The sequence below is a fragment of the Podospora anserina genome, chromosome 3 (assembly GCF_000226545.1).
Source record: "Podospora anserina S mat+ genomic DNA chromosome 3, supercontig 2".
Classification (NCBI taxonomy): Eukaryota; Fungi; Ascomycota; class Sordariomycetes; order Sordariales; family Podosporaceae; genus Podospora; species Podospora anserina.
In genome coordinates, this window is record NW_001914856.1 from 2778860 (window position 1) to 2797949 (window position 19090).

At 54.3% G+C, this 19090-nt stretch overlaps 4 protein-coding genes across 4 annotated transcripts; 1 reads left to right on the forward strand and 3 right to left on the reverse strand.

Moving 5' to 3' along the window:
• Positions 1-563: 563 nt before the first annotated feature.
• Positions 564-2325, reverse strand: PODANS_3_9720 (uncharacterized protein; the record flags this gene model as incomplete). Its single annotated transcript, XM_001909747.1, has 4 exons — positions 564-618; positions 680-1194; positions 1242-1391; positions 1447-2325. The coding sequence occupies 4 exons, from the start codon at positions 2323-2325 to the stop codon at positions 564-566; spliced, it is 1599 nt and encodes a 532-aa protein (XP_001909782.1).
• A 1294-nt stretch (positions 2326-3619) lies between these two features.
• PODANS_3_9730 (uncharacterized protein) lies at positions 3620-6808 on the forward strand (the record flags this gene model as incomplete). The annotated part of the gene is made up of 1 exon (XM_001909748.1): positions 3620-6808. The coding sequence occupies one exon, from the start codon at positions 3620-3622 to the stop codon at positions 6806-6808; it is 3189 nt and encodes a 1062-aa protein (XP_001909783.1).
• Positions 6809-7886: 1078 nt separating this feature from the next.
• On the reverse strand, positions 7887-9343 carry PODANS_3_9740 (uncharacterized protein; the record flags this gene model as incomplete). The annotated part of the gene is made up of 2 exons (XM_001909749.1): positions 7887-8690; positions 8765-9343. 2 exons carry the CDS (start codon positions 9341-9343, stop codon positions 7887-7889), a joined length of 1383 nt encoding a protein of 460 aa, XP_001909784.1.
• Positions 9344-11121: 1778 nt separating this feature from the next.
• On the reverse strand, positions 11122-17453 carry PODANS_3_9750 (uncharacterized protein; the record flags this gene model as incomplete). The annotated part of the gene is made up of 2 exons (XM_001909750.1): positions 11122-11885; positions 11951-17453. 2 exons carry the CDS (start codon positions 17451-17453, stop codon positions 11122-11124), a joined length of 6267 nt encoding a protein of 2088 aa, XP_001909785.1.
• Between the last annotated feature and the right edge of the window lie 1637 nt (positions 17454-19090).

Here is a 19090-nt window from a genome sequence, read left to right on the forward strand (position 1 = left end):
CCCTCACCTGAATCCAAGATTTAGATCGCCATTCTCCCAGCCGAGATTCATTGGACTGTTGCAGACCAAGAAAGACGCGTAATACGTCGTGATAGTATCTCTTGCATAGTTTGGAGAGAGGGGAACAACAAATCGGCAATCATGCCTCCGATATCAACAGGGGGTCCCAATCTTCCTCCTCCACATCTGGTGTTACCTGACTTCTTACAACTCGTCCGTTACAAGACCAGGAAGGTGCCGAGTTGCCTGCCGATACGTCGGTTAGCATTGCGGTGCAAAGGGCTTAATCCGGGTAAAGTGCCGGTATGCAATATAACCACGACACACCCCCATTCACAGCACATGTAAGTTGGCTTCTTGTTGACACTTTGCAGGACACGTAATTGGACCGCTTCACATATAGCCCTCGACAACCCAAAAGGGAAGTTGGTTTCAACGCACTGACGAAGCATTCCAAACAATCAAAGACCGAGCTGGTGGGACACCGTCTTGATAGTTGTCTGTTCTATTCAACTGTAGCCCTCGCTTACGACCCCGTCATGGGTACACTTGTGATCACAGGCCTACGAAGAGGTAGAGCCCGACTCGTCATAGGGTATCCTGTAGATGTCGGCATCACTGTCCACTGTTAGCCAAACCGTAATTGTACCCTCAAAGCATACCAGAAAATAAAACTTACAACTCCTTCTCAAACCTCGCCCGATCCTTCGCCTTCTCATTCACCCAAATACTCATGCTCGTCTGCCCACACACAAACTCACCAAACCCATCATCCCCAATCTTGATCTTGGCATCATTCCACCCCATAACATCAGTCCATACCTCCCCCGCGTGCATCTCACCAACATGCATTCTCTTGCTTCCCGGCCCAGCGTTGCTCATGACCACGGCACAGCCAAACGGCCTGTCCCAGGTACCATACCGCACCCAGCCGATGCAGGTAGGGTAGTCAAAGTAGTCGGCTTGCTGGCCGTACGAATACAGCTTGCGGGCTAGCATGATCCTCGGGAGATCACCACCGCAGGAGGGAGGGAAGGGGTGCTCGCCTTGGATGCCGTACAAGTCACCGTACCACACGCAAGGGTAGCCTCGGTCGCGCAGGAGGATGAGAGCATAGGCCAGAGGCTTGAACCAGCCCTCAATGGGAGCTTCGAGGGCCTGGTAGGGTTGGGTATCGTGGTTCATCACCAATGTCTAACCGGTTAGTATCGGCTTCAGCAAGTGCCAAGGAAGTGACTTACAACCGCCGAGACAGGCTGCGCCTGGACCAAGGTGTCGTCAAACACCTTTCTGAGGTCAGCCCCATTGGCCCTGCTGATGTCGCTAAAGTTATGAACCAATGGCGCGTCAAACAAGGAGAACTTGTACTTCATCCTTGCCAGGTAGTCGTTCTAAAGCCATGTTAGCCAGTAGTACCATGAGCTCTGAATAGCAAAAGCATCTCACCATGTCCTGCAACGAATCCTTCCAAAACTCCCCCACAAAGAACCACCCCGGCCCAAATTCCTCGTCCATATTCTTAATAAACTCGCGCAAAAAGTCCTCGCTAAAGTGCTTGACAGCATCAAACCGAATCCCCTTGATCGGAATCTCATTCGCAAGCCAGCTCCCCCACCGCATGATGTCCTCCCTCACCTCAGGGTGCTCATGGTTGATGTCGGAGCCCATGAGGAAATCATAATTCCCCTTCTCATCATCGACATCCCCATCCCACTCACTCGCCCATCCCTCCCCTTGCTCACCCGCAATCTTGTATATCGCCTTCTTCCCATTCTCGGCGTTAAAATCCACCCCGGTAAAATGATACCAATGCCACTTCATCCTGCTGTACTGCTCCTTTCGTCCCGGAAACTCAAACCCAACCCAGGCATCAATCTCATACTTGCCACTAACCACCCTTGTCCTATCATTCTCGTCAACCTCGACAACAGGACACCGCTCCTTGTGATCAGCGCCCATCTTGTGGTTGAGGACCGCATCCCAGTAGATCCCCACGCCGAGCTCCTTCGCTTTATTGCAAAGACTGACGAGCTCCCTTTTGGTGCCCCATTTCGTGGAGATGGTGCCCTTTTGGTCAAACTCGCCCAGGTCGTAGAGGTCGTAGATGTCGTAGCCGTTGCCGTTTTTGGAGGAGGCTTTGCATCCGGGGGGGATCCAGATGTTGTCGATGCCGAATTCTTTCAGCTGGGGGAGGGCTTTCGTGAGGCGGGCCCAGTGTTGTTGGTCGGCGGGGATGTACCATTCGAAGCCTTGCATCATGGTCATGTTCTCTGGTGTAGGCTCCCGCCTGGAGGGGGAGGGGGTGCGTTCGGGGTTGCCGCCCATGTTGATTGATGTTGTTGGTTGATGTAAAGGGTAGAAAATGAATAAATAAAAGAAAGATGAAGGCTAGGGGATTGGAGCGGTAGGATGTGGTTTTAAGCAGGTTGCCAGATACTCGACTCAGATAGAGATCTGGGCCTAGATTGGGTTCGACGGCAAACCAGGCTCGGCAGGGGCAGGCGGAATTCCATCTGTTGGAAACTTGGAAGCTTACTTGGACGTCATGGCCAGTTCGGGCAGCCTCCCCCCCCCGTGTGGGATACTCGGAGCCCGAGCCCTTGGGAGTGGGACGGAGGGTGACATCGGGGCGGTGAGCCTCCGGTCTGGACGCCTGGTCAAGGCGCAGCATCCAACATTGGGATGAAATAAGGCAGGAATTGACAGGGCCATGTTGAGGGGTTTATCTGCTTGTTATCGGACAGCGGTACTCGGATTAAATGGCTTTTTGTAGGGTTGGGGGATTGCCCCTCTTCAACCATGGACGACGGCAGAACACGTAGCCAGGTATTATGCTGAGTGCCTGTATCGTACCATCTCTACCACTTCAATGCCTTTCACCAAGACAGCACCTCAATCTCCCATCTAAGATTTCCTTCGAAAATGCTTATTCTCACGAGGGGCAGAGAAGACACGCCAAGACATGACGTCAGGTTCCGCAGCTGTCAAGTTCATCCAACACGGAACCCTGCACCTGTCAATGCTCCCTACTGCTGAACGTCCAGGCATGGAATGCCGATGCAAAGTCAATTCATCCCAGCCCGGAGCAATGAGGCGCCACATCAAGCAGCTGTGTATCCAGCGGTTCGAATGCGGTGGAACACCAATATGATATTCACTTGCACACTCGCCGTTGGGTGGTCTGGGCCAAGACCTGAGATAAATGCGGGGCTGTGTCGACCTGGCAACTGTTTGTTTACCTCGCCCACCAATGCAAGACTTGGGTGACTGGCAGAGAAAGCTCTCCTCCTCCTGTCACAGCACCCGTCACCGCCTTTCCCGCCCCCGCCCCCTGCTGCCGCCGCCTGTCACTTTGTGCCCGACCACCACCAGACCCGGCCACACCAGTCGGATCCTCCCGTCCTCCTCCCCTTGCCGACTGCCAGCGCATCGCCGAGTCTAGCCTCTCCACCCGGTGGAACTTGATTCGACCAATACTGCTGCACCGGCTTTTCGGTTCGTTGCCCGAGCGTCCAAGTGGTGGCTGGTATCTATAAACACACACAAAGTATGCCCCGGAAGCTCAAAGAGCCACCACCTCTGGATTTTGCAATCTTTTGTAGACCCCAGCGACCGAGACATGGCCGACGACGACACACGAGCGGCGCAGGTGCCGCTATCCACAGAGGTAGCTTTCCCCGCCGTCCATTGTGACCGTGGAAGGCGTTTGCTGACCGTCGTCGCATCGAAGCTGGAGCAGGACCCGGAAAAGCGAGAAACCGTAGCTCCCGAGACAAAACCTCGCGCCACCACAGCCGAAGACATCGAGGGGGAAGAGTCGGACGCGACGAGCACATATAGCGGTCGGGATAGCCCCAACCGACGAGAATCCACAAGCTCGCTGCTCCGCCAGCACCTCCACTCTCGCACCGCCAGCGAGGACACCGCCGATAACAGCTCCCACCACGGCGACGACGTATTTAGCGAGCATGGGTCCCGCAGCCACAGTTCCGTCGGGTCGGTAGATGGAGGGCACGATTCTGATTCCAAGACACCCCAAGGAAAGGACAGCCAATCTCGTCGACAGTCGTGCGCCTCGAGTAGGACATCCGAAAGCAGGAACTCGGATAGGATCGTGTCCGGCGTGTCGACTCGGTCGGCCCGCTCGTCGATTCGCACCCCCTCCGAAGTCCGCGCATTGCAGACGGGCTCTCCCATACCTTCAGTGTTCGACGGAAGCTCCGCCAGGCCGAACAAGCGACACAGCGGAACGCCCGTCATGTTTCCCACAGTATCCCGGATCGGCAGTCCCACCATCCAGGTACAATACTCTCCCAAGGGGCGAACAACACCGAGCCGTTTCAAGGTCCGAACAGAGGCTCCCCTCGTTCTTCTCCACGTTACCCTCCTGCCTCTTCGCTGGGTCTGGGGCGAGACGCTTAATGGACTCGATCTCGTCAGCGGTAAGACCATCGACGAAGGGGGGCTTCCCTATGTGGCCTCGGACGAAATCAAGGCCTTGCGCGATTCGTGGCGTGATCTGCAGGACCGACTGGGCGACACTGTTCTCGAGCGCGGTATTCTTCTCCCACATCCGCAGAACGATTTCGAGGTGCTTGAAGAGCGTCTCCTCGAAGCTCTCGAGCTACCATTCAAGAGAAGAGCCAGGATCTTGGAATGCGGGCACTATCTCGGTCCAGCCAACGTGACGGCCGAAGACGATGAGGAAGGCGAGTTGGAATACTCAAAGTCAACTGAGGATAACCGGCATTGGTGTAAGGAATGCAAGACCGAGATCCGCTATGAGAAGCTGGGCTCCAGCAAGATTTACCGGGTAAAGGTGTACGCTAGCAACGGACTCATGAAATCCGGCGCCTGGGAAGCCTGCTGGAGGGAAATGGAGCGGGTGGACTGCGAGGTCGAACTGATTCTCACCCCAGCAATGCAGCATGAGCTCGAAAAGGTGGCCGTCTTCCAGCTTGAGCAGGAGGAGCAGCGACAGAGAGACCTGTTGCTGGATGCTGAGGCTGCGGCCAAGTGTGGGCTCACTCCAGAGGCGCAAGCCGATGCCCAACGATCTCGCCCGACGTCTTGTCTGCATGGCTCGCGGCCTTCTTCTGGTCTGCATGTCGAAGTCCAGCCATCGACACCTGAGCCACCAATGGAACCCTTCGATCGGGTGACCTCACCAGAGTTCCTGCAGCCCCCGTCATCATCGCGTCCCCGCGCGGCACAAGACGGCCTTGACACATCTGAAGAGCGTCGACGTCGCGACGAAGAGCGGATGCGCGAAATCTATGGCGACATGCCCCCGCCTGAACCGATCCCAACCCCAGAACCGGCTGCCGAGCGTGCACCTTTTGCAAGACCAGCGCCCTCGGTCGGTGAAGGTTACGGGTCTGTTCCGGTATCCCAAGCTCTCGTAGCCATCACGCCAACGTCTAGCCTCGATCAGTCATCGACCCTCCGCGACCGACACCCCGACTCGTACATTGCGCCTCCCACGCCCCTCTCACCCTCTGAAGTCATTCGCGAACGCCGAGCCGAGTACGAGCGCCGACAGGCTGAGCGAGCGCAGAAACGTCAGCGGGAGCTCCAAAACGCGGGATTTATCGATTTACTTACCGAGGCATTTAGGGTGGCGTTGGATAACGGGAATGAGACGGTGAAGGATGGGTGGACATATGTCAAGGCGGGCGCGCTGGTGGCTAGGGACTTTTTCAACGACCCGAAGAATGTGGCTATTGTCGTGTTGGTGTTGCTTGTGGTTGTAATTGGGCTGGGGAATCGACAGCAGGACTTGGCGCCTGCCACGTACAAGTCTGAGCCGAGGCCGGAGAATTATGCTGTTGAGAGGGTGCCTGAGGCGAAGATTGAGGCGAGCGTGCCCGAGGCGACTGCGGGTTTGGCTAGTACCGAGGATGGTTCGATGGGCTTGGGGGGTGTTGTTTATGGTGTTGCTTCTGATCCGCCTGCTCAGCCTCAGAGTGTGGTTGTTGAGGAGACGCCTGCTGTTGAGGTTGAGGGTGAGGTTCCGTCGACTGAAGTTGCGGAGGAGGAGGAAAAGGTCCCCGTTGTCGAAACTGTTGAGGAGGGGTCTGTTGCTGCGGAGGAGGAGGAGGCGGAGAATAACGTCTCTGAGGCTCCGGTTGCCGCGGTTACTGAGGCTAGTGCGGAGCTTGTTCTCGCATCGGCGGCGGTCAATGCTGTGGCTCAGTCAGCGCAGAATGATGTTGCCGTTCCGCTGCCCGCCGAGCCCGCCGCCGAGAAGCCCGAGTCCGGGGTTGAGGTTTACGGGGCCGCACCCAAATCAGACGATGAAACTCCCGCCGGCGCTGTTGCCAATGGTGAGAGGGGGGTGGAAGTCTCTGGGGCTGAGGCACCGAAGCCGGAAGCGGTGGAATATGGTCTTGAGCAGGTCGTTGCCGCCGGCGGGAAGAAGGCCGACGCACCCCCGCAAGAGTCTGGTCTTGAGCAAGTCGTCGTTGGGAAGAAACCTGGTGGCAGTGAAGAGTACGGCGGTCTAGAGCAGGTCGTCATTGGGAAGAGGCACTCGACCGTTATCGACTTTATCCCCGGCCCTTTTGTCACGCAGCACAAGACTGTGCGCGTGTTCGAGACGGTGACGGAAATTGTGCGGGTCAGCGTGGTGACCAAGACGCAGACTGTGTCGAGGGTTGTGACTGCCATACCGCAGACGGTGGAGCAGACTGTTTATGAGACTGAGACGGTGAAGATTACTGTTTCGCTGCCTGTGGAGGAGGAGGAGAGCAAGACGACGACCACCGAGACAAAGAAGGCTACGGCTACGAGGAGGAGGTTTTGGTGAGTCCTTTTACTAGAGGGGGATGATGTCTCTTTTTTAAGGGGAAGTTTGTCTACATGGGAGTGGTAATTTCTTTGTTTGATGGTGGTGGTGGGGGAGGTTCTTTCATGATGGATTACGAAACGTAAGGTACTTATATGTTCTGTTGGATATGATCTGGTGTGGTCTTGTACGTATGGGAAATTGTTGGATGAATTAAACTTGTGGGTTCAGCGATGAAAAAAGGAGGAGGAGGCTTTTATTTCTTTGTCTTTCTTTGGGGAAGGGATGGGGAAACCGGGGGGGGCATTTGGTGTTTGTGTCTTTTGATGTCGGCATAGCAAGTAAGCATAGCAGTAAAAAGAATTGACTTGATAGGCATTGAGCTGAATTGTAACTACTCTTTGTACTTATGATGGGGTGATCAAGGTGACATTCTCACGACTTTCGTATTCATTCTGTTGAGTTGTTGTTTCATGCCCGGTTTATGTAAGTGTCGGTGTTCAGTCTGGGCTGGGCATGGCATCCAAAAAACAACTCCGAATTTCACACTGTGTTGAGGAGCATTCAGGATGAGATGAAGTAGGGGGAGGAGTTAGGAGTGTGGTCTTCACAGGCCAGGCAGTAGCTACAGGCACGATGAGCTAAGTGCCGAGGGTAGCAGTAGACCATCTTACAGATCCAAAAACAGCAAAACAGCAGCACAACTCTCGAGACTATTACCTCTTCCAAACAAACAGCGTTCTTACCAGCCGGCAAGTCCCAACCCTACAACCGTCACCCTTAGCCCTCCAACAAGCCACACAGACCCAGCTAGGGGAGGGCATATACTTTCCAGTTCCAATTCCAATTTCCGTGGCTCGGTGGTATAGCGGTTACTACACTCCCAAGTTTGAGCGAAGACCTAGGTTTGACTTCTGGCCCGTCCACACAGCGTTTTTGATTTTCCAGGGCGGCGTGTCCAGCGTTTCCTTTCTTTTGTTTTTTGTTTTCTCTTTACTATCCCATACTCCGCACAGTAAAGCGTTTCTTCCTCTAATCATCACCTAGTGTTGTGCAGTTGTATTTCAGGAAAACTTATTCCCTTAAACTAAGAAAAAGACTACCAACTATCCTCCCCCCCATCCCCCTCCTCCCAATCCCTCTCTAACCTCCACGCATCCCCACTCTCGATCCCCTCCATCAACGCAATATCACACCCCCTATGCCCCCACTTCTCCGCAAACACCTTCCTCCCCAACTCAATCGTCATCTGCGTCCCCACCTCAAACCCAACCGCGTCCCGATAGAACGGCTCGTCTTGCCCGCCCCTCTGCCTCAGCTGCCAGGTATTCCTCCCCGAGTTGTCGTTACTATGGTTGTACTTTACATCCTGCATCACCTCCCCCAGCTCAACCGGATCCTCATACACCGTCCCGTTGAAACTCGCTTGGTAACCCGGTAGTGACAGTAGCGCAGCAAAGTCATCAACCACTGTCTTGACGTCAAAGATGCGCCCTACATCGGGCGACTCCCCTTGCCAGAAACCAGCCCACATCAGGCGGGTGTACATGTCGCAGTCGGTGGAGTAAAAGGGGATTTGGGTGTCCCAGCCGCCGGTGGACAAGACAGAGGCAGTGTTGACGAGGGTCAAATGGTCGTAGGCGAAGAAGTGATGAGCCCACCTGGGAGCGGCGGGGGTTTTGAGGTACTGCATGACCGACAAAACGTTGGAGTAGAGAGTGGATGAAGGGTCACCGGGTGGCGAAAAGACGAGGAGGTCTTGATGGGACCAGAAGAAGTAGTCCCAGTTGCGGTTGAGGGCCGTCCTTGGGGGGTGGTTAGTCTCCGTGAGGAGAGGGAGGAAAAGGGGGGCATACCAGAGGTAAAAGTTTTGGAGTTGGGCAAAGGTCAACAGGGTGGGTGTCTTTTTTTTTTTGGTTTTTGCTGTTTAGTATACCTCCCATTCTACGCAATCAAAAGAAAAGACAGGAAACTGACAATGATGACATTCACCCCCAACATCCCCAGCTGGGTATGATTCAAGTAAAACGGATTCTGCAACGTCAACCGCCCCTGCCTATTGCTAAACATGGTCCCGGTGTTTTCCACAACATAAATGCTGCTCGGTGGCCACCCTGCAGCGATGTAGCTCGTGACGCATTGCAACAACAGAGGCCAGTTCCGGGTGAACCCTATCAAGAGCGGCGCCTCCTCTTTCGATTGCCCTCTCGGCGGTTTGGGGACATGCTGCAACAGCAACTTCCTCGGCGGAGCCGGGTATTCAGACAGCAAAGGGAACGGATCCGGTATGGGTGGTGACTCTTCAAGCTCAGGTTTGTACGGTGGCTTCGGGATTGGTGGTGCGTCGGGATCTGACCAGGTAAAAAACGAGGATTCAAGTGACGCGAGCGGGACTTGTTGGCGTTCTTCTATTGGCGGGGTTGTTCGTCGTGATGATTGTTGATCCGGCCAGAGGATGTCAAAGTTTAGGGGAAACTTGTGGTGGTTGAGGAAGGAGTAGGTGAACAGAACGCAAGAGACGGCAAAGAGGAGACGGTACCGGGAGCGGGAGGTCATGGCTTTTTCGGCGGTAGTGGTGCCACAGGATCTACAAAGGGAAGGCACGAGGGGACATGATGGAGGCAGGTGGGGTTGGGGAGAGATAACATCCAGTGGGTGATGTGTGATGAGGCAAGCGGTGAGCAAAAGATGATTACTGATGGCTTGTCACATCACCAAGGCAACATTACATTTGTTATCGTGATTTGAGATCCATCTCAGCTAATCCAACGGTGGCCACATTTCCCATCAACAACTGGTGGAAATATCCCCCTTGGAAACCGTGGATCTAGCCCGGCAGTTTGCCTGTGTTGTTATAGTGCTGAATTAGTCTGAAACCCTGGTACACCCACGAGGTTACCTCGTTTCCTTCCTGGGTGGAAGTCTAGGCTCCGTGGCCTGGCCCGGGAAATCGGGACGGGACGAGCTCGCTTTAAGATGGGGGCGAGTGGTCGATCGTGAGATGGAGCTAGTCGAGAACGGTGGGAGGGACGACGCTGGACGCGTAAGCTGTTCAGCGTTGGCTCAAAACCCAGCACTGTGTTATTTAGAGAATGGATTTGCCCCAGCTTCATCACTGTTTACATGTTGACGGCCACTCCAAGAGGAGGAGGATACACCTTCAATCTTGTGGTCACTACCTACCTACCCAAAGACCCTTCCCCCGGATCTCCAGATGCTCAACCATCACTGCACCTTGCCTTTTTCTTTTACCAACTAGAAACAGAATCCATCCCCCACCACGGAACTCCCTCCGCCAACCGTCCCATTCGCTTCACCTTTCTATATCACCCGCCAAAAATGCACTTCCCCTCCAAGCCTTCCCCCACAACCCGCGAAAAAGCTTATCTCAACCGACCATAGTCCAGACCAGGTTGCATCCAACCCCAGCCGGCACTTCAGACTTTAGCCGGTTCTCGTCCGGCTCGACATTTTAGCTCCCCTCACCAAAGAGACCAGTTTTCCCCCTGGTTTATATAGATAGGATAAATAGAGTGTCTGTGCGACACATGTCTTTTGATCAATGTCTGTGAACTCAACGTGAATCGCTCCTCTTCTTCCAACAACTCATCGCCAGTCAAACCTACACACCACCACCACCACCGTGTACACATGTAAAACATAAAGGACAACATAAATATACACAAAATACATGGTGCTTCCTCCCTTCCCTTCATCTCCCACCTCACTCGCTTTCTTTTTGCGGTATACACAACTAGTAATGCAACAAAAATACAACACATGCAGAAAAAAGAAAAATTGGAAACGAACGAAAAGTAACAGGAACAGGAAATAAACAAGATTTCTACTCATCTTGTCAACAGTTGTTGCCACGCACAACAACAAGAATGCTATCCAGAACACCATTCTTTCCCTTTCCCTTCCCCTCCCTCCTTCCCTTCCTCCTATTTACAAAAAAGTTCCCAATACAACAGCAATAATAAATCTGTAGAATGAAAAAACAAACAAGAACAAGAAAAAAAAAAGCACTGGTATATGCCTCCCCCAATCTCGCAATAATCCAAACAAAACCCCTCCTCCACAAACCACACAATAAAAAGAAAGCGTGGTAGTGTCTGTACAAAAAAGAAATAATTGACCTTGAAAAAGAAAATCCACAAAAGAAACGAAAAAAAAAAAAAAAAAAAAAGGGTCCTTGTCAAACGAAGAATCAAGCACACCACCACCCCTTTTATCTTTCCTGCAATGCTTGCTCATACCCACCCCCTCCTCTGCATCATCAGATGATCCTCCTTCACAGCAATGTCCCTCAAAGCCAGAACCCGACAGGCAGCCTACTCCTCATCAACGCCCCCCAGCCCCACCACTCCCGCCTGCTGCTTGGCATTATCCTTACTACTCTTCTTCCCCAGCCTCAGCAAGCTCAGCCGCTTCCTCACGCTCCCGCCCGTAGTACTGCTGCTATTAGTGCTCTCCCTAGGCGTCTTTTCGCCGTTGCCATGCGGGGATTCAACCGCCGTAGCGGTACCACTCAGGCCGCCCATGAAGCTGCCCCCAGCCGAGTCCGTCACCCAGTCGTTATTGGTTGTCGTCGTCGCGGTGGTGAGATGGCTGCCCCCCGTGATACCACCTGGTGAGATGGAGAAGCCGGCCCCGTCCATGCCGTTGGTCTGGACCGTAAGACTAGGCCGGGCGTCGTTTGAGGCTGAAGTTTGGGTGCGGAAGCCCGAGATGAAGCTGCGGCGGTTTTCCTTGGTGCTGGCGGCGCTGTCTTTGGGCGAGTCCTCTTGCACGTCACCGTTGATGGTGGGTAATGGTGGGGAGCCATCCTTGGAAAGCTCCTTCTTGCGGCCACCGAGGAAGCTTAGGCGGGCGCCGCGGCCTTGGCGGATCGATACCGGTCTGATGACGGCAGCCTCTTCTACTCCGGTGATAGCAGACATGCCGCTGATCGAGGGCTTGGAAAGGTGAGGGATACCGCCGACAGTCGACGGAGGGGAGCGCGGCCATGTTGGTGAGGGCGTAGTGCTTGCCTCACGAACAGGCGGGGCAGCTGGCGTGAACAGTGCGATCTCTGTGGCATATGTCGTCTCAAAGTCTGCAGCAACAAATATCGTCAGCATGTATCTCCCAACAGTCAGTCGAAGGAAGGGAAGAACTTACACTTTTGAAGATCCTCAACATGTCGCGTGAGAACCTCAACACCAGTCTTTGAGAGAGTGGCCAAGCACCTCTTGAGCAAGATAGCATGATCAACCAACGCCATCTTGATGGCATTCTCCTGAGGGTTCAGCTCAGGCGGCTCAAACTCCTCCTCATCCAGCTCGCTGTCCTTTGCAGGTGATTGTGCCCCGTGCCTGGTCATGCCGGGAATTAAGTCCCGGTAGCAAACCACGCTGCTCTCGGAATTTGGGTTGACGCTGATGCCCACAGCATCAAACAGCAGTTGCACAGCCTCGTCGCCCCCTTCGCCATCTGATATCTTGCGCTCTAGAATAGACATCTCCGCCGTCTTTCGCACGATTCTCTCCAGAGCAGTCTCTCTGGCTGATAACCTGACCTCACGCACGGCAACAATCTCACTCCTCCTCAGAATCGTCGGGAATGGCTCCGCAGTCGTGTAGATGATCTTTTCGGCGCAGTGTTCCTCCACAGGCCCGGTGGTGTTCCTCCTGCTGCTAACAGAAAACTCTTGAGGGTGAGCAGAGACAAGATAGTCCCTGATGATCTGCGGAACCCTGGCGCGCTGGAAGACATGATGCCCCAGGTCGCGGTGAGGACTCAGTGCGGAGACCACCAAGAACTGACCCTCCACATCGTCGATCTGGTCACTAAGCACAATCTGAGCAGATGGGTACATCTCTTGCATTCTGTCGGTAAACCCGGCAGTCCGTTCGGCAGGGGTGGCTTCAAAGACAAACTCCTTGTCGCGGACATTAGCCGGGAAGCCCAAGCCCTTGTAGATGACCTTGAAGTACTTGGGCACCAGCCTGTCGCTCTTGGCGATGGTCTCGTAAATGTTGGCGATGGCCCTTTCGGTGCGGGCAAGTTTGGCAAAGTCAAAGATGTTGGTCTCATACTGTTGCTGGAGCTCTTTGTATGCCGCCAACGCGCTACTCCATGCTTCGCCGTCCTCAAAGTGCTTGATCATATCAAAGTAGATCCGCTCTTTTCTTTCAAAGTGAGTCTGCGCAGGGAACTCGGGGTCCGGCAGCGGTGGTGTTGTTCTAAGGGGGTCCCAGTCGTACAAGTCGGCATGTAGCCTCAGCGCCAGGCCGGCTTCAGCGTGATTCCTCGCCTCGGCCTGCAGGTTCGCCAGTTGGTGCACGTAGCGGATGAATATCTCCTCCTTCTGCATATCCCTGAGGAATTCCATCAATCTCAAACGGTGGATGAGGTGTGATGCCTCGCCCGATCCATCACCACTGTGGACAGCAACCAGAAGATCCAAGAAGACGTCCACCGTGCCCATAAGTTCTCTGATAGCCTGGTAGAGTGGCTCGTCTTTCAGCCTGCTCAATGGCTCAAACCGCTCTAGTAATTCTCCAACAAACAGCTTCTGCAAGATGCTCTCCGTCAGCGGCTTCTCCTTGAAATACACATCCAGACAGTCTATCATCTCCGTTTGTATGACGCTGAGGTCCTCGCTCAGAGTCCACTCGCTGACAATCATCGTCTGAAGCACCTCGACAGCCATGCGTCGCAGCCCCTCGTGAACACTCAAGCAAAGCTCAACAATGGGCCCAACCAATGTCGGCACGTACTGGACTTGATAACCGCCCATCTTGGAAAGACCGTAGCGAGCACGCTCCTCAAGGCTCGTCTCCCAGCCAATGGCCTCCCATGTCCTGCGGAGGAGCTCGGCACCGTGTTCCCGGACATCACCGGCAATCTTCCATACGGCCCGGCGCTTTTGCTCGGGAAATGTCTCGAGCGCAAGAGATGGGCTGCCGACCAGTTTGAGGAGCGTGGTGAAGAAGAGCTTCCACAGCTCGGTGCTGAAGTTCTCGGCCTCATCAGGATGTGGTAAGAAGGACTCGAGCAGGATGCTGGCGAGGTACTGCAATGTCCGCATAGTTGACTTGTGGTGAAAGATGTGCACGCTGAGCCAGTTGGAAGGAAACGTCTCGCCCTGGAGGATACTCATGTGCACCCGCAGCGAGTTTTCCACCACGATATTGAGGTCGTCTTCTGCCAGCTCAAGCTGCATTCCACTTGGCGAAGTAGAAAGCGCCGACAAGACGGCAGATAGCTCAATAAGCGCCTCGTCAAACACCACCTCTCCGGTGATCGCTTTGCTGGGGAAGGGGTATGAGGTGGGGAACAACAGAGATAGACGATCTTTTGGCTTCTTCGGAATAGCGTTGAGGGCGAGGTAGGACTGGATGATCTTGGGGATGTAGTCGGGAATTTCAGGGCCAAGGTGTTCAACCTGGCTGGCGAGGACGGAACAGCATAGCCGAACCTGATCCTTCCATTGCTCGGTAACCTCCTCGGTGTACCCCCAGTGCGGTGCAATCCACCTGACGGTATTGGCGCTCAGGGCAGACCGCTGTTCTGGGTGAGAAAAGATGTCCAGTTTGGCATAGTTGATGATGAGAACCAGCTTGTACAGGACAAGTTTGCCCTTGACCATGGAGCAAGAATCCATAAAGTCAATAGCAATATGGAGAATCTCTTCCGTGGTCAACAGTCCAGCCAGCTCTGGGAGCCAAGTGTGAAAATGCTGAACAGCAAGCGTCTGGCTTCCCACCAATACCGGTGCTGTACTCCGCATCATGGCATCGAGGGCCTTGAAGATGCTTCGAAGGTGGCGCGTGAACCCAGGGTTTGTACTGGTGATCCCAATGCCGGCCTCCTTGACCTTTTGCTGGCCGCGGGCATGCGTGATGAACTTGAGAATATGCCGTGCCACCTTGAAGGTAGCGCGCAGTTTCCTTGCCGTTTCTGGTTCAGTTGGCTTGGACAAAAGTCGAGTAAACGATCTGACCAGGCAAGGCGTCGCAAACGGATAGTTGAACTTGCTCTCAGCATACTGGTCGACCAACGGAGACAGGTTGAATCGTCGATCGTGTACAATGTCGAGCACCCTAACCAGCGCGGTGAAGACGAGGTCCTCATAGTCATCGTTACCAGAGTAGGCGACGAGAATTCCAAACAAGGCATCCAAAACATCGTTGAGCAACTTGACAACCTCAATCTCGGCCACAAAGATGAACTGCTTCAGAAGATCAGGAATTGCTTCCTGCGCAGAGTCCTTCCACCCCAGTAGTCTCAACATGATCTTGTCCTGGGAAAACCTTGTGCTGCAAAGATATGTCTCCACGCGAACCATGGCGATTGGGCCGGTCACTTCTGCCTGGTGCTCCTCCCTGCCCCTGAAAGCAAACGGCAGGCTGAGATACCCGCCCTTGCCCTGCGCATTTTGCTGTGCAGAGACGGTATTTTCGTCCAACCGGTAGAGAACCAAAGAGTGAGAACCATCGTGGATGAAGGCTTGCTGATCCCATAGGGGCATGTATGCGACTGCAAAGGCGCTGTTGGGTGCATCCGCAAGCTGCATGACAACATGGGCTTGGTGCACATCCGCTGGCGCGATCACCAGCTTGATGGTTTGTTTCCATGGCTCCCCACGCTCGGCAGCAACCGTCTTCCAAGTGCTGATGCACTCGGTATTGGAAGACGGGAATATGCAATTGTCGATGCGCTCGCCTGAGTGCCTCCTCACTTCGAGTGTGAGCTGCAGATTGTTCCCGTGAATACTACTCGGAAGGGATGCCGGGCTGCCGCCATATCGAGACAATAGCGTTTGGCGGGTCAGGGCCGCCTCGTCGATTGTCAAATAGATGTCAGACCTCGGTTTTGTTGGCGCCCCTGAGAATCCCATCTTGTTTGTTTTGCAGATGCCCGCCAACACGGTGGGGGTGGCTTTGATGAGCACATCCGCATCCGGGTTGTTGAAGGCACGCAAATGTACCTGGAGCCGCTCGGCTCTCCTCGACTTCTCATAAGAGCCGGGCTTGCTGTCCAGGACCTCACGTATTACCGGGTCCCATTCCTCTCCGTCTCCACGCTCTGTCGCAAACCGGGCAGACGGGGCCCACAGGGTCACGATATGTTCCACCTCATCCTCCTGCTTCATGGTAGAGTTCAGCCTGAGCAAGCCGACACCCACTGTCCTGTCAGCAGTCTGGGTGACGTATCCGTCCACGGAAGACCGCCCGTTCTTGGAATTGGCTGTGCTCGGCGGATGGCCATCTCTGCTCTCGGCCCCTGCTGTGGCGGGTGATGCTATTTCCTCCGGCTGCTCAGATAGCGAATCAAGCTTATTGTTGCCTCGGGAGAATGCGGACCTTGTGCTCTTACCCGCCCACATCAAGCTCCGGCGCATTGACTTGTTCCCGGAAGACAATGGTGGTTTTGTTGGATCCTTGGAGAATTGTGGCAAGCTCTGCGACATCGAACCAGACCTAGAGCTAGGCTTAGCAGCAACCACCTGTTGCGGCGCGCGAATCTTGACAATGAGGAACAATTCGGAATCAATCGAGGAAACGTCTCCAATCTCAGCGGCAGTAAGATCAGCAAAAAGCGTCCGCATTTGGTTGTTTCTCGTCAGTTGGCCCATCTGCCCACCGCCAGGCATTTCGACGATGTAGCTTTCGGATATGGTGGTGAGCTTGCCGCCTCCCGTCTTGGTCGCCAGATACAACACCAGAGTGGTCGCCTCGGTGGATGCGCCTGCCAGCCCCTTGATGTCTACCAGTAGGTGGTGGAGCGCCGTCAGTTCGATCTGGGGCGTGGGTGTCTCGTCCAACAGGCTCATGATGGACTGCAACCTCGTTATTTCTACCACCGAATCGTCTCCAGTCAACACCCTCCCTCGGGCGTGCGGATCGCGCACGATAACCTCCCCACCGCATAGCTTGTTGACCCGAACCAAGTCCCAAACCGTCTTCTCGCGCAGATTTTCGTATTCCCACGTCGTAAGTACATCGTGCAAAAACTGTTGTCTAGAGAAGTTGAGCGTAACTATAAGCTGTGAGAGATTGTCGAGTTTGGCGTATTGACGGGTCAGGAGTAGCTCGTGGAGGTTGGTCGAGTGCCATTCTCGCAGGCACGACGCGATCTCGTCGATGAGCGGTTCCGAGGCTGAGGTGGGCGTCTCGTCACCAATCTTGAGCATTGGTACTGGGGCTGGCTGACGAGGCGCATTTGGATCCCGCCGCACTGGCACCGAAAGCAACCCATTCTTCTGCAGGCCCCTATTCCTGTCTTTCCTCCTCTTTTTCTCGCCATTGGGAACCAATCCACCCTTGGCAGAATCGCTGCCTATGTATAGGGGGTCTGTCGCAACGCCATCCTCGCTGTCGGCCTCATTGTCGTCTGTTTCGTCGCTCTCGCCGAGCACTTCGCGTACTTCGACACAACTCCGCGGAAAGATGCCGCTGAATACGCGGGCCTCGAGGGTGTGGCCCTTTACGCTTGTTAAACCGGCAAGCAGACTCGGTGGTGAAACCAGGTACCCGCGAAACCAATCACCGTCGGGTGTCTCTTCAATGATGTACAGCTCGTCGCCCAATTCGAGGGGTAAGTCGGCGGGACTCGAGGCAGCGAAGGGGTAGGTCGCTACGGCGAAGGCGATGCGAGGCAGCGGTTGCCAGGGCATTGTGTCCAGCCGGAAGGCATCTATAGTCTCTCAAGTCGCGAGTTGAAAGTAACGAGCGCAGCGCAGTTGGGGAAATATGATTCGGGGGTGGTCCCTGGAGAGAATTAAAAGGCGATTGCGCGTGCGCCTTTCCCGTCAAGAGAGCGATGGGGTCGCCGGGGACCGTCCCAAAATGATGATTTTGCGTCGGTCGGTCGGTCGGGACAATATTGACGGGCCGGTGCACGTGGTCGAATCGTCGTCGTGCTCGTGAGAGGGTCGTCTGTCTGTCTGTCTGTATTTCTCAAAAGATGTCGGAAAAAGCTTTGACGTCGACGCTGCTGGGGAGAGCGGGCACGGCAGCGGCGCAGGGAAGGGGCTGTCTGGGTCGGGTTTGCTGCGATGTCACCTCTATTTCTTTTAGGGATTATTGATTTTAGCAAGCTTCCAGCTGGGCGGACTTCCGGGCTCTGCACACCACGGAACGTTTGGAAGCCTGGGGGGGAAACGAGTGTGGGAATGGCGAAATTGGCGAGAAGGAGCGAGCGAAGGGAATTAAGGTCGGTAGGAAGAGCTCACCCCTGAAGCAAATCGATGTGCGTCGGAGTTGAACAGCGGGAGAGGGGAAGCCACTTTTGCAGGGGTCTCGATTTGGCACTGGACAAATTGATGGACTGAGAATGTCTCTGCCGACCACACTTGTTGATCAAATCTTTGGGGGTTTAGCAATTAAGGTTCCGACACTGGACTCTCCCCGAGAGTGCGTTTTGTTGAAAAGGTTGGCGCGCTCTCTGTTTGTAGTAGTGTAGTAGCAGTTTACCTATTGACCTGGGGCTGTTTGGCGCCAGCAGATGTGCTGTGCTGATGAAGATTTTTTGTGATCTAGTTTCTTTTTTTCCTAAGTTTTCTTCCTGCAGCGGTAAACTCCATGTCTCACAATATGACAACTCGATCGATGGACGTCTTCTTCCCAAATTGGCTGATCTGCGTGTACCTCTGCGGCTGCGGCCCGTCGAGCGACTTACCCCTGAGCTGATGCTTGTTTGTGTGGAGCTGTCCCTCATCAGAGTCAACAACTGTTGTTCTGATGCCTGCTCCTCACCCCGTGATGGTCAGCAGTCTGCTCTATCAAGGCCGTATCGTATCTCCCTCACCGTCCAACACACACACACACACACACAAAACCTGGAATACTGATCTGGAAGATGGCACGCTACGTGGGAGAACTGATGCTAAACGCTCAGACCCTTTCGGATTTGCTCCATCAGCCAATTCCCCACACTACGCATCAGTGGGTCTGTGCTTATCCGCACCCCGGTGGAGGTGGTCTGGACTTGCTGGAAGCTTTCACAAGTGCAACTTGACTCGATGTTCAGTATCATTTTGAGTCGAGGTAGGAAAAGAACACTTTAGTCTTATCTTGAATATCTTTTCTTGCAACTCAAGCCGGTTGAAGTCGAAGCATCCAAGATGGCCCGTTGCTATCATCAAAATTAAGTGGACCCTAGCTTTCGTTCCTGCATCAGTGGCCGGGATGACTGCGCAACAACCACCTCAAGCTCGGGTTAGGGTTATGAATTAGTGTCAACCTGCTGTGCCTCTTCACCAGGCATCACAGTGTACAGCCAACAGCAAGAACTGGCGAAGACGCACGTCTT